At 34.6% G+C, this 16,039-nt stretch overlaps 1 protein-coding gene across 1 annotated transcript; it reads right to left on the bottom strand.

The window, feature by feature from the left end:
• Positions 1–2,443: 2,443 nt before the first annotated feature.
• LOC121869917 (zinc finger protein 782-like) lies at positions 2,444–10,204 on the bottom strand. Its single transcript, XM_042371483.1, has 2 exons — positions 8,494–10,204; positions 2,444–3,543 (listed from the first exon to the last, which is right to left on the bottom strand). The coding sequence occupies exons 1-2, from the start codon at positions 8,737–8,739 to the stop codon at positions 3,196–3,198; spliced, it is 594 nt and encodes a 197-aa protein (XP_042227417.1). The 5' UTR covers positions 8,740–10,204; the 3' UTR covers positions 2,444–3,195.
• Positions 10,205–16,039: the final 5,835 nt, after the last annotated feature.

The raw sequence follows: 16,039 nt of genomic DNA, 5'->3' as shown, positions 1-16,039 counted from the left end.
TCATATTTACAGAAGATCATGTAGTGGCCTACATGTAATTTATTCCAATTATGTTGTCCAAGAGTACTGTATTGCATACTCTTAATAAAGCTGTTAATGATCAACAGAAAGACATTGGCAACTTTGAGGCATAAATACCTGTGAAGTTATTGTCTCTCATATTCATGAAGAACATAAAATTAAAACACAATTTGAAATTCCTCATATTTATTAAAAGCATAAAAATTAAAATAGTGATTTCTAACTACCTGTACAAAAAATTGCAATAAATTTAATTTCTGGAATTCCTTTGTCTAGTTTTAACACAAATTAAAAGTAAGATAATATTAAAGTACATTATGGTAAGAATATTGTCAAAGGAGAATATCACACTAATTTTTATTTTCTTCTTAAGAATTATCTTTTTTGTAAAGGAACTCTGCATTTTAAATTTTTGAAGACCAAATATATTTTCACAGTAGTGGAGATACTGTACTGGAAGCTGAGAGCATGTTGACTATCATGCAAAAATTTGTCATCGAAACAAAACTCAAAGAAAGTAATTTATCCATATAGTTTATGTTTCTTATATCTTATGATGTACAATATATATATATATATATATATATATATATATATATATATATATATATATATATATATATATATATATATATATATATATATATATATATATATATATATATATATATATATATATATACATTTGTTTGCTATGTGGAACCATCATATGTAAAATCCATTAAGTGAAAGCTTATGGCTGACTGTCTTGAATCATTATTATTGTTCCCAAATGGAAGTCATTGAGGGTATAATCCATTGAATGAGAAAATCTTTTCTTCTCTTTTTATCAAAATTGAATGTTGGACATATCCAGCATACTTCTGTGCTTGTGGGCGAGTGACCAACACTAACTGAACATGTTTTCTTATGTAGTACAATACTGTACTCATGCTGACTGACTTGTAAAGAAAAGAGCCTTGTGAATTGTGTAACCTCCATAGTTCCCTGCCCTGCCCTGCCCCTGCCCCTGCCCCTGCCCTGCCCTGCCCTGCCCTGCCCTGCCCTGTGTTAATAATGAGTGTTTTGTGGGAAGGAGACTTAAATGCAATTAAAACTTTTCATATGGAAATACTGTGCACAATTACTGGATAATCATAATAATGCTAAAGGGACCCAGGTCAGATCACACAAGAGTAGTGTTGTGGAAGCAACCAAAACATAACTCAAACAGCGCTATAAGAAGTGACAAGGGCTACACCACCTGATGACCACAACCTACAATAAAGTAATACAGTATACAAATTACAGGCTGTTAATGTATTGTACAGTACAGCCATCTGTTATGAAAATATTTATCCCTTATACGGTGTACAGTATGTACTGTAATATATTTGCTCATCTTATCAAATCAAATCAGGTTTATAGAGATTATATATACATAAGACATAACTGTAATATTTTTTCTTAAGTTATTATTCAGTATTAATTGCTTACACAGCCCCTTGAGGAATTTGACCTCTGCTTTCTGGAAAATTCCCATTAGAAACAACTCACTGGAGCAGTTACTCTGCCCTCTTGAGGTTCTACTGTACAGTATCTCAATCACTTGAGCTTCATATTTATTATTTGATTGTGACATTTAACTTAGTATTTCAGTATTTAATTCATATATACTTGAGACTCCTGCCAGATGCTTCTGGTAACATTGTGAACAGCACTAGGATCCTGTTTCCTATAATATGCAATGAACTGTTGAAATTTAAACTGAAATAAGTAGGGTACAGAACCGTACATCCCAAAACACAGGTATTTTTAAGTTGTTTCAGGATTATCAAATGTGTCATGTGATTTATAGTATCAAATACTGTAATATATATATATATATATATATATATATATATATATATATATATATATATATATATATATATATATATATATATATATATATATATATATATATATATATATATATATATATATATTACTGTAATTATACAGTGCAGTTTATTTCTAATATTTCATTTGGTGAACTTATTTTGTTAGACTTGGACAATATTTTAATTATTTTATATATCTAGACTCTACAATCATGGCAACTTAAAAGGTGATAATAGTGTTAGAGAAGTAAAACTAAAGATTATATGTTAATATACATTTGAAGAATTATTTTAAAGTTGATGTGTCAGCATATGAGTTTTTAATGCGTCTTTACGAGAGGAGCGATGAGGACAATAGGAACACGAAAATGGTTTTTCTCCAGTGTGAGTTCTAATGTGTGTTTTTAGACGGTCCTTCGTGGCAGAAGAAAATGAACAGTAGGAGCAAGAAAATGGCTTCTCTCCAGTATGAGTACGCATGTGGTTCCTCAAACTTGAGGTAAATTTTGTGTTGTACGGACAATATGGACATTGGTGCGTCTTGAAGAAGGTGGTGATTCCCATCCCAGGTCCTGTCGCTCTTCTCAGGTCTATCCTCTGGTCAAGTCTGTCCAGCCCCACCTGTTGGGAACGCCCAGCTTACTCACATTGAAAACAAAAGATCAATAACACAAACAGATATAGTATATAAATAAAGATAAAATGTAGCAAATTTAACTGTACATCAGAGAAGCAGCTACGGTACATCTATGTGCATTCAGATAGAAAATTACTATGCAAGCGTGTGTAGTTATACCATGTTTTTCTTTGGAAGATCATTTATCTACATAACTCGGGTCTGGCTCACACACAACATAGCATAAGGATTGTTTTTATCTGTTAGATGTGTAAGTAAAAAATATTGTCGTTGCTGTATATAGACTACTGCTGGAATGTTCATTGTGAAAGTCAACGTTACATTCAAGTACGCTAAAGATTTTCTTGGATGATAATTACAATAACTATGTTGTGCAGTACAGTACTGTACAGAATATATTTTATGCTCACTTAACCAAACATAAATAGAGCCATTAGGCCATTGACAATAAATTAGTGAATAATGTAACTATACTTACAAAAAATTATAAGTTTGTGTCTTCATTTAGTTTAATAATAGTACAGTATTTACAAAATAATACACAGTGCAGGTAAAACAGATCAAGATCCAATATGATACATAAGGTCGGAAAGTTGTGAGAACTTCAATGGTTATTTGCTTTTTTCATCAGTTCTGTGTTACAGTTTACTGTAATCATAATAGTTTCTTCTCATTTTAAAAGGTTTTTATATGAGTTAGCATGTGAGCCTTCAGAGTATCTTTCCTTGAGGAACGGTAGAGACACACTGTACACTTGTAGGGCTTTTCACCGGTATGTGTACGAATATGTTTCAGGAGATTGTCTTTTGTAGCAGAACTAAACGAACAGTGCGAGCACTTGAATGGTCTTTCTCCAGTATGAGTGCGAATATGATTTCTCATACAGGTGGTTGCATAGGTGGAATAGGTACAATTTGGACACTGGTATATCTTGGTCAAGGGGTTACTCCCAGGTCTTGTGGCTCCTCTCCCTGCAGTCGTCAGCCGATCAGTGTCCATCCTCACCTGTTGGGAATGCTCATCTTACTCTCTTCATGTTTTTAATATTGAAAGGATAAAAGCTTCCTATTTCAACTTAATATACAGTAGTAGGGTACACAGGCAGTGAGAACATAATACTGTGTTCATCTAACAGTATTGTAGTACAGTAAGTCCTCGCTTAATGCCGTAGTTCCGTTCCTAAAAACCGCAACGTTAACAGAAACAACGTTAACGGAATCAATTTTCCCCATAAGAAATAGATAAAATACGGGAGTTACGCTCTCCAGCTTCCCTTTGCCCCATAAAATACATTACATATACAGAAATTCAATGGCATTTTTATAGAAAATAGTATATATATAATTAAACTAAATCATTTTGTATTGTACTCACTGATGGGCGGAGGCGGTGGAGCGAATGTGTGGTGGGTAGTGGAGCGGAGGAGGAGAGGTGGAGGGCGGGAGAGGAAGAGGGTGGTGGGTCACTGAGACCTGGCGGGTGGTTCAAAATGGTTTAAGACTTCCATTTCCGTAGCAAGGCTAATGGTTTTACGTTGCTTCTTTGCAACACTAGCATCAGCAACACTTGATGGGAACTTGGAAGCCATTTTGAATGGTTAGAGTACAGTATTAAGAGCAAAAACACTTAAACAATCATGACGCTATGGAAGCCTAACAAAGACCAGCGACGCTGTGATGCTCCGTGAGTGAGAGCGCAGCACGTCAAGCTGAGAGAGCGTAGCGCGCCAAGATAAGAGAGAGTGATGCGCCGTACATAAGTAGTCTGTGACGATGTTATACTGAATCGGCGGGACGTTATCCGAATCATGGGTATCTAAAGAATAGCGACGCTATAACAAAGCAATGTTATCAGGGGCAACGTTAAACAAGGACTTACTGTACTGTACACATAAAACTTGACTTCCCTTCACTTTTACATGCACACAAACACAGGTGATTTACCCAGTAACATACACAGTACACTACAGTACAGTACGGTGCAAAGTTTTAGCTCACCTGCACATAGTGAAGAGGAGCTTAAACTATAACAATAGTACAGTATTATGGTAATTTGTGGTGTTATTGAACGTTAAACCATTTTTGAACAAGTTCTATTTTTGAAACCTTATTCCTGTCATTATGTATATAAACTGTAACAGCATAAGGCATAGCAGGTGAGTTACAGTACATCTTCTTTATGCACCATTTGTTTTGGTTAGCATAGTTTCTTAAAAACTATACACAGGATATTTATATATGAAAATCTCATGAGCAACATAATTATGGGTATTTTTCAATTAGTGAGTGTAGTTACCTGTACTATATTAAGTACTATAGAGTACCTTCTTATGTTTTTGGCCACACAAGTAATAGTTTTAAACCTAACATACAAACTCATCTTGAATGAAGGTAAAGTTTGCCCCTGCCAAAATTTCCAAGTTGAAACGGAGGTATATATCTGGTCAATAAAATTGTAATGCACAGTACTAATTGATGAACTCAGCTGATATATTTTTTATAAGCCACAAATCATTTGTCAGTTCAACCAGTGCAGCTTTTATCAAGTTACGTAGCAGGAATGAGTTCTATACAGACATGCAAAAGGTGCCGCACGTTTATGGTCCCACATGTTAGATAAAAAACAAAGATGTTTATTTAATCTTAATATTTATGAGTCATAATTTGATTGAACAGTTAAAAAAAAATAAAAATAAACTTTACAATAAATCAATTAAAAAGAATTATCAAAGCAAGAGAAGTGGTTGATGCTACAGTCTAACCATAGTACTGTACTGAACTGAACTGAACTGTACTGTACTGTACTGTACTGTACTCCACAAGTAGAGTTTCTTGTCTGTTAAGTCTTTGAGGATGAAGCTTTAACCCTTGATGGACAATACTGTGCTGTACAGTAAATGAACCTTTTAAAGATGAGGCTTTCATCCATAAATTTAAGACAAAATGTATATCATTTTAGCAGTAATAAATAAAACAAGATCTTTTTAATGAGTGTTGTATGTACGAGTACTGAACCAAATGACAATTATATTACAGTGCATTATATTCTTATAACGAGGAGAATGACAGACACCAGAGCATTGCTTTCTCTACATTTTGATAACATTTACATCCTTATTTGTCATAGAAATACTACACAACCTGTATATCAAATTGTATTTTTCTTGTTTGTAGTGATGTTACCATGTAGTGATGTTACCATGTGCATATGGGTATACAGCATAATGTATTATCTAATGGTAGACCCTGCTGCCCTATGGCATAAAAATAATTGTGACCAAGTCTCAGGTTGGTGATCTGACTGTTTGCCTCATTTACACACAATTGCAGGGTCTCAATCATTTCTCTTACTATTGACAACACAACATACAAATATTGTTTCTCACTTTGATCTTTTTTTTATTTTTTTATTTCTTTTTGGTTCTTTATTATTATTATTATTATTATCATTATTATTCTTATATTATTTTATTTTCAATTTTATTTACTATGAATAATTATAATTACTATTATTATTATTATTATCATTATTAATATTATTACAGGTATTACATTTTCGCCCCCCAGGCCCCGATGTGGGTCAGTGACCTGTGCCCGGGTGGGCTAATCCCCGTGTGTAAAAAAAGTGCATGTGTGTTTACTACTGTCACCTACAGAATGGTAAACATAATGTTAAAAGGCAATGGAAAAGGTATAAGGATAATCTTAAGACAAACCTGAAAAAGTGTCAAATTGACTCCTTCATCTGGGAGATGATCACTCCGCACCATAATGCTTGGAGGAGCACCACAAAAGAAGGTGTCAATACTTTCAAGTTAACCCAACTGCATACTGAGGCAGACAAGCGTCAGTGCTGGAAAGACGCTGATGCAGCCCCTCCCGCACTTGATGTACCCCTCCACAATGCAACATCCGCGGATGGCCCCGCCGATGCCATATCTGCCTCTCGAGTCACCTCAGACTCACCAACGAAGGTAACATCACTAAAAACCCATATCATCATGTCATCGCTGGATGATCAACACACTCGATTCCAAGTGAGCAAAGTAGTAGTGTGTGTGTGTGTATAGCACACTGTAATGTTAACATGTGCATGTGTGCATATATATTATATTGGTATGAGTGTGTGTAGGGGGAGGGTTAAGCATGATTAAAAGTGCATACAGTACTGTACTGTACAGTATTACATTCTAAAGAATTATTTAAGAAGAAGGTGAATATGCAACGAAATGTTGGAGGAATTTGGTGGACCATTAAAATAGTTTTGAAAATAAAATAATGAAGTAACCTCTGGTAGCTTGTTAGTGTGGCAATATGTTGGAGAATAACTGACATTTTCAATGGATGTTGGTGAAAGCAATTTTGGAAAAAGGTGGAGCATTGGTGGAAATGTAATACAGATGTTTCACTCACTGGAGTTATTAGTGAGTACTGTACCCTGTACCTGTACTTGAAAATTGTTGAGTTACAGTTATGTCAGAAAAGTGTTGGAGGAAGCATTTTTTTAGCTGTATCTTGAGGTATTAGCACTGTACATGTGTTAAGAACTTGGTGATAGTTGAGAGTGTTGAACAGTTGAGAGACCTACTGAAGAAGTGTTTAATAGTTGCAAGATTATCTAATACCAATAGTAATGAGGGAGACACTGATGGCAACAATAGAGGTGTATTGAAGTACTGTACAGTATTGATCTTGTTCTAGTGTGTCAACAGATAGAGAGTAATTGAAGCAGCAACTGTAGAAGAACCACTGTTTGGAGAAATGACTAGTACAGTATTAAAGAAGAATTAAAGTTACAATTTTTACCTCGCCCTGACTACATGTTCGGACCTTTGCCTCACAATTTTACTCATGAAAATAACACATACAAAAAATTATCTGTAGAAATGTAATACTTACTGGTACAGTATTTTCATTCATTGCTCCCTGATGCTTACAGTTGTACCAAACTGCCTCGAATTGGATTAATTTTGAACAAAGCTAAAATTATACCTAAATTAATGGTAAGGATTTTTAATCAATTCTGATAAATTCAAAGAAAGATTTTTTACAGTAATTTTTTATGTGGAGGTTTGCACTTTGTTAATTAACATATGTGTATTAGTTAATGTAGGTTCATGTATACAAACATTGCTGCACTTATTTATGTAGTCCAACATTTTATTTACACATTCAGACACATACAGTACAAACACAATAATGTTGACTTCCTTGTAATGTGACTCTGGTTCTTTCCCTGGCATTTTTTTTATTTCTTCCATCTATAGTTCAGTCTAATTAACTGTTTTAATAAAATGTTTGAGACTTGCCCCAATTATCACAAGTAGCTATATGATGTACAGTATGTGCATTAATTTGATGACATTTACTTTACTAGCCCAGAGCAGCTAACCCATCTTTATTTCATAACTGTGATGGTCAGGCCATTCACTTGCATGCATGAACACATACCCAGTACAGTACAGTACACACAAAACTGCATATGTACAGGTATATACAGTGTCTGACACTTATCTGACCAATATTGATTATTCTGCCAAAGTAATACTAAGGAAATGTAACAGGAAATACATGTACAAAAAGCCTTGGAAATTGTAGAGTTAATATTATATTACAGTACAATATACTTGTATTCAAAATGAATGTTTCTGGTTGTTTCTACACTCGAATCCATTTCATAGTCTCGGTACACAGACTTAAGTAACAATACAATCCTGTCTGGTAGTGTTTGTAGAGTATCTTGTTATTGGAGACACGAGTCTATACAGTATATACTGTACGGTTATGCCCTCGTAAACATGAATGAGATTTTATACTCATATGAAAAAGACCAAATACAATGAGCATGTACAGTACAGTACAATATATTAGATTAAAATAAAGAATATTAAAGATACGAACTTCAAAATAACTTTGATTAAAAACCAGTGTAAAAACTGCTTAAAAGGAATTAAAACAAAGCAAAACTGCCTTAAATCTGATGGGTCAACATGTGGTTTTTCAAAGAGTCTTTTCTTGAAGATCTGTATGGACATATGGTACATTCAAAGGGCTTCTCTCCTGTATGGGTCCGGATATGCGTCTTTAACCGATCTTTTGTAGCAAAGCCAAACGAACAGAAAGGACACGCATATGGTTTCTCCCCGGTGTGTCTATGTAAGTGATTCCTCAAATTAGTAGTAACATTTGAGGAGTAGTCACAGTAGGGGCAGTGATGCATCTTGACAGAAGAGCTGTGGCCCCGTCCCGCTGCCACGCCTCCTCTCCTCCCAGTCCACACATGGTCTCTCTCCAGCCTCACCTGTTGAGGACGCCTATCTTACTCAGGGTTATCAAAAGGTCTCAATAGTCATATTTACATTGATTGCAATAAGATATGATTAGGGGATCAGTATATACAGTGAGCATGTGTACTGTACTCAGCATAGTGCTACAAGTTAACATGCACCTCTATCAGTTAATGTATAAGAATGAATATGTGAAAATTGTAAAATTGAATTGAAGAATATATCTTCAATGTTGATGATATATAATATATAATATCTGCTTAAAAAAATTAAGACATATATTTTTGGCATAAAAAGTACAGAACAATATATCAGTTAATCCAAAAATGTATTGAGGCCTAAATGTGTAACAAATGATTTTGAGGAAAAACACTGTTAAGACTCTGCTTCTCATAACAACTTATACATAATACTATTTTGAAATTTATTTAAATTTTGACATATTCCATAGACTCAAGACTAAAGACAGTATTAATGGTTCTTATACAGTGGTACAGGTATCCCTGTAGACTACAGTAAACCTAAATATTATTAAAGCAATAAGCAAGATTTTTTGCAGTAGTATTTGTTATCCCCCGATGTAATATTCAGATGATTATATTTATTTATTTTTTTTTAAGTCTTGTGTCTGTATTTTGGACTTTTCAAGAAAAGCTAAATTTTCGAGATTATTCAACAAAAGGTAAAGAAAGCCAAGACAAAAGCAACAACAACTCTTCCCAGTAGTACCCTAGTTATAGGCAGATTTCATGTACTGTAGTCTTTACAGGCAACACAGACAGTATAGTACTGTACAGTACTGTATTTGCCACAAAAGATATTATAAGAAATTGTAGTTTCTCACTGAATTATGTATAAAATACACTACAGTCATGGTGTTAGTCCTTTCATGCAATTGTTGATATACAGGTACAGCTGTACTATTATGGGCAAATTACTGGGTATATCTACATCCCAGCATGACCACTCTAGCTGCTGCTGCATGACACAGCCTTTCAACTATCCCAACTTATATTTGACACATTTTAAATGTGTCTGAAGTAATTATTTAAATATCCACAGTCCTTGGCAAATGGTATTACACATACTGTACATGAATAAGTTTCCATAAATCATCTTAATAGTGTAACAGATTTAGCAAGCAGAAGAAGAGAACAACATACATTACACGAGGCTTTCTGGAATAAACTGCTAATCATGGCATAAACTGAGCATTAAAAGTGATGCTAAGTTCCTGAACAATTATACTGTAGTTGGAAATTCCCAGAAATTAAATGAGACAGGAATGAGGATAATAAAATATAATAAAAGAAAATTTTAGGAGGTTAATTTGGCAATGTATCATACATACCTATACTGTATATAGTATACAGGTATATATATATATACTGTATATATACAGTATATATTTTTTAATAATATATAAATGATGATTTCTTAATTGATTATCATCGAGTGTTTGACGTGATCACATCTTGAAATGGGTGATGAGTGGACATGTGACTCTTGAGGGAGAACATGCGAGAAGAGCGGTAAGGGCAGTGTGGACACGAGTAGGGTTTTTCTCCTGTGTGAGTTCGAATATGTGTTTCCAAGTTGCCTTTTCTTGAACAACTGTAGGAGCAGTGAGGACAAGCAAATGGTTTCTCTCCAGTGTGAACACAAATATGTCTTTTCAGATTATTTAAGGCAGTTGTAGAATAGTCACAGTAGGGACACTTGTGTATCTTGTCGAGGCTATTGAGGCAGGTCCAGGGTTGCTTGGGTATTCTTCCATCAGTCCACTGACAGCCACTGTCCAGCCCCACCTGTAGAGGATGCCCATCTTACTTTAGGCTAAAACAGCCATTGACAAATCAAAGGAGATTCCCAGTAACCTCCTTTAATAAATATTAATAAAAAACAATGTTACCAGCCAAGACTTAATGAATATAATACAGGAGAGAATAAAGAATATAGAGATTCACAAGAATAAATCCTTTAACACATGATCTGACACACTATTTGATAAATTCAAACATAAAAGGTGAACACCAGACAAGCTATAAACTAAACCACAGTATTACCAGCCTGTCAACACCATACTTATAAATCATCTTGATTTTTTCTGTACAGGTGGGAAATTTTCCTAAAAAAATTTCTTTTAAAGACAATCTGAAATCAGCTCAGGGAACACGAGGTCAGTGCTATGTACCTCCAGTTAACTGTAATTTCATCTGTCCATCCATCCCTTTTTCCTAGTTTGTGTCTAGTTTGTATCTGTTTAAACAGTGGAAGAACTCCCATCCCATATACAGTACACAAATATTTCTTAATAAGAAAATATGCTTAAAGACCAAGGTTTAAAACAAGGTCTAGAAAGATCAGTCGGTCCTTCTTTCATTAAATAAAAGTTAATTTTAACATTATCTTTTATTATAGGGTACACAATTTTGTAATCTTCAAATATCATTTGTCCTGTAATATTTTTTTTAGTAACTCAGAATTTTGTCTTTTAGCATCTTGAATTCTTATTTCAGTGACTTTTAATGGAAGAGACAACAGAGTAACCTTTTAGGAGTACTACTGTACTGTACAGTATACCCAAGCATGTCCACCCTATTTTATTACATACAGTACAGTACAGTACAGTACAATACTGCATGTGGTTCTCTCCCGGATTCAGAATGACTCTGTGTTCCTCAGTTTACCCTTGTACTGTACTGAGTTGTACCTCCAATAACTATCCAACCACGAGTGAACTCGTAGCAATGGTTTTAAATAAGACAGATTTAAGCGCGACATAGGTAAACACTGGTTTGGAAATAGAGTAGTGGATGAGTGGAATCAGTTACCAAACATCATCAACTCGAACACGCTGGGAAGCTTCAAATATAAGTTGAAAGGATATCTGATCGATTGGGGTTGGGTGTAAACGGGGCTGCCTAGTATGGGCCAATAGGCCTGCTGCAGTTTCCTCTATTCTTGTGTTCTTATGTTCGTTATATTTTCTGAGAAAAAATCAAGAAATAGGTATCTCTCATTAACCTCCGGGCGATATTGCAGTTTAATATAAATTTATTACAGCAATTTATACAATGAATCACTTAAAACCTTGAACATCATATGACATATTTACAAAAGATAATTTAATACAAGTATGGCAGATACATTTTAAACTTAGTTCTGTACAGTACAGGATTTTTAAAGAAGATAATGATGAACAGTGGAGAAGATGATGATGCAAGGAATAAGGTCACTACACATTAAGAGGCCTACAGGGAACACAGGAATAAATCTGAAAATTAGAATTCTTAGAATATGGATTTTAAAACATTTTACACTGGATGTGCTTATAAAATATTACACTGTACAGTATATTTCTTTTACATATAAAGTGAGCTACAAGTAGGAGGTCACTAACCATATTGTAACGTCTGGTGCTCAACTTATTTATGTTTCCTTCAGTTTCATGTTTTAATCCATGGACTCTAGTTCTCCATTTTACAAAGTCACAATAATAACGATCGTGAGTTTCATAGTGTGACAATATCACTTAAAGTTTCCTTCATTTAAATGTTTTGCCTTTACATTTTATGATGTAATACAGCACCTCTAATCTGACAGTAATTAATTAAATAAAAAATAAATAAAATTATTTGGCCCGAATGTATAGAATAATTTGTATCTTAGGTCACTTTTATCTACAATCATATCTCAAGAAGCCAGCTGTGCTGTACTGTACTATACTGTAGTGTATTGTACTGTACTGTATTGTACTGTGCAGCACTGTACTGCATTGTACGGTTCTGTACTGTACTGTACTGTGCTGTGCTGCACTGTACTGTATTGTACTGTACTGTACCATACTGTACTGTGCTATACTGTAGTGTATTGTACTATACTGTAATGTGTTGTGCTGCACGGTACTGTATTGTACGGTTCTGTACTGTACTGTACCATACCGTTCTGTACTGTACCATACTGTACTGTGTTGTGCTGTAATGTGCTATACTGTACTGTACCAGCAGTGGGAGTGACTTACTACACAAGTTAAATACTTTCCTTAAAATAGTTGTAGAGTACAGCAGTTGTGTTCCAGATAAGTAACCTGTACATCCTGTACTTACTTACCGTAAGTTAGAACATTCACAAATTATAATGTACAATACTGTACTCTGCAGTCATACATGAAATATAGACACTGCTCTATAATTTCACATTTGCTTTGCAAAGTCATCAAAGTTATTTCACTGCAAGGCTTACATTTACTGAGCATGACTAAGTCATTCAAACCATTCTTCTCAGTAATAACCACGATTTATAAGTACGATACCACAAGATTTTTAAATTCATGTTTTCTGGTGTAGTTAGTGCCCCCCCCCCTCCCCCCCCAGTGCCAATTGTTACTGTATATTACTGTAACAGAAATTAATTTAACTTTGTCTTAAATCTAATTGGCAGTACAGTATCTTCATAAAATTAAAAATCTTTATAAGGTAAGTTCACATAGTTTTGAAAATTATTTTTGAACTTTAATTAGCACCAGCCTGGGCCAGTACACACTGTATGTGCTCAAACAAACAACAATAACTGGTAAAAAAGTATAAAAAATAAGTACAGTGTATATACTGTACTGCACAGTAGTACCAAATGAAATTTGTAAAGGGCAGTGTGAATGAAAGTAAAATATTATAAATATGTTTATACTTGGTGTAAGAACATGTGGTTCTTTAAAGAGTCTGTGCGAGAGGAGCGGTACGGGCAGTAGGGACATATATAGGGTTTCTCTCCAGTATGTGTACGAATGTGTGTTTTAAGATTCTCTTTTTGTGTACAAGTATAAGAACAGTGTGGACATGCAAATGGCTTTTCTCCAGTATGTGTGCGCACATGCCTATTGAGGTTTGTTATGACAGTCGTGGAATATTGGCAGAAGGGACACTGGTGTATCTTGCCTGCGGTGTTCGTCATCTTTCGGTCTCTTCTGACTCCTTTTCCACCAATCCACTGACTGCCACTGTCCAGCCCCACCTGCAGAGGATGCCCATCTTACTTAAGACTTGTAGTCACTGAGTTACTTGCAATATACACATACAGTACAACTCTTTATACAAAACTCTTAAGCATGGAACCCATATTACGTGTTTCTCTCACTGATGGTTGTCTGGAGTGGTATTACTTTAAAAAACTAGTTTAGGATCAATGATATATCCTCTACTTTTTATTAATGTAAAATGAATCTGTGAGAAAAAACTACCGTAATTCATAAACTTATGGATTACTTACGACATAAAGCGTTGAATTAAGAAGTCTTGTGGGTGAAACAAATTAAGTTACAGTAACTGTTGGTGTTTGTTAGTAGATGTTATTTTATTGCGTCCCTTCAGTAATACATAGAGTAATTCACAAGATTTACTTGATGGTTAATCACATTAAGTATTATCTGTTACCAGCGGCACCCACAGGAAATACAATACAGTACAGTATAAGATACCAAAGTGTACAGAAATTAATATTCATTATGACTGGAAAATGTTGCTCTACTATAACCTTAGTCAACAAGCCTTTTGCAGGATATATTCTGACTCATTTAGTGATTGTATATAAAATGCACCTGATGGCATATTCAGACATACACATCCTGTATACAGTACACACACACACACACACACACACACACACACACACACATACTAAACTACATCAGACTATATCAGACTTTGATCTTTAATAACAGATAAATAAATCCATAAGAACATAAAACTCACAAGGAAATTCCTTTTATGTTTTACTTTGAAGAATTTTTAAAAGTTTTAATTGTAGATACTGTACTGTACACTTCATGTCCCGTATAATAAGCCACAACATCACATGACAACACTTTTGTAATGAAATAACCAATATTAATCTGTTGAATAATTAGATAACTTTGATAAATGCCATATTTTTGTGTTATGGTCGTGGTTATAATACATACAGTATTCTATATTCTTGCCTGGTCACACATAACTGCTTATGAGTGAATATCTCAGACTAAATTAGAAAAAGAAAAACAAAACAATTCTAGTTCTGATGAAGAAACAAATGAGATCTTAATGAATCCGTCCGTGAGGATCGGTAAGGGCAGTGCGGACAAAAGTAAGGTTTTTCTCCGGTGTGAGTCCGTATGTGCTTCTTCAAATTTTCTTTTGTAGTACAACAATATGAACAGTATGGACATGCAAAAGGCTTCTCTCCAGTATGAGTGCGAACATGTCTCTTCAAATGTGTTATAACTCCAGTTGAGTACTGGCAGTAAGAACACCGGTGTATTTTGATAGTAGCGTTGGGTGACTTCATGCCTCTTCTAATTTCTTTCTCATCAGTCCACAGTCCGCCACTGTCCAGCCCCACCTGTTGAATATGCCTATCTTACTTACGGCCAAGCTTCACAATAACATACAGTACAGTATATGAACACTGACAACTACACATCAGTGTCTTAACATATTGCATTATAAATTAATTCAGTACATTGCCCTAAGAGTAAACATTGATAAAAATACATTTTCAGAAGTAAAAAATTATTCTTTTGTTTTCATATGAAACATTTCCTTTAAGCTTAAACTGGTACAGAAAAACTTTGTTGAAGGTTGTCATGTTGTTTTATACACTACAGTACAGTACTTCTGAGTCAGGCAACACCATGGCAATTTATTACCTCACACATTAAACAAGTTATCACTTGTATACAGTAATTGGTTTTGCTCGTGTTGTGGGATAATATGGTAACCATTACCCTTACTGCATGCTGTACTGTATTGCATATCTTCATCAATGCTACTACAACTTTCTCTTTCTTACTACAGTATACATGTATTGCAAAATGGCTGGAATCAAGAAGAAACAAGACTTCAATTGCTGATTCAGTCTCTATTACTGCTGCAACATCCCATAAACCACTTTAAACTTTGCTCCTCTCATTCAGACACACCATTTCTGGTGCACAGCTCCACCTTTGCCTGTTTTGGTATAGGTCTCTGCCTCTAAACAGTTCTCAGTTGATAAGTTATTTCCTTTCTATCCCCTGTTGTCATTCAGGTCGTCACTTTACCTTTTCATTCCCTGATAACTGAACTACCTCATTCCCTCCATTCTGTCTACTCTCAAAAGAACATTTACTTTTACCTGTCACCCTTCATCAGTGTAGTTCTGTTCAGAGTGATTGTTAAACTTCCTACAAGTATACACACGCCCAGACTCATTTACCAA

Source organism: Homarus americanus, unplaced genomic scaffold (assembly GCF_018991925.1).
Source record: "Homarus americanus isolate GMGI-L3 unplaced genomic scaffold, GMGI_Hamer_2.0 scaffold14467, whole genome shotgun sequence".
Taxonomy (NCBI): domain Eukaryota; kingdom Metazoa; phylum Arthropoda; class Malacostraca; order Decapoda; family Nephropidae; genus Homarus; species Homarus americanus.
This window is presented reverse-complemented; position numbering and strand designations above follow the sequence as displayed.

What these genes read in the sequence shown, in the direction of transcription:
- LOC121869917 (XM_042371483.1), bottom strand. Translation starts at nt 8,739, where the DNA reads ATGCATCACTGCCCCTACTGTGACTACTCCTCAAATGTTACTACTAAT. An exon ending in ACATGTTGACCCATCAGATT is followed by an intron (nt 3,544 to 8,493) that starts TAAGGCAGTTTT and finishes TGAAGAGAGTAA; the next exon opens with GATGAGCATTCCCAACAGGT.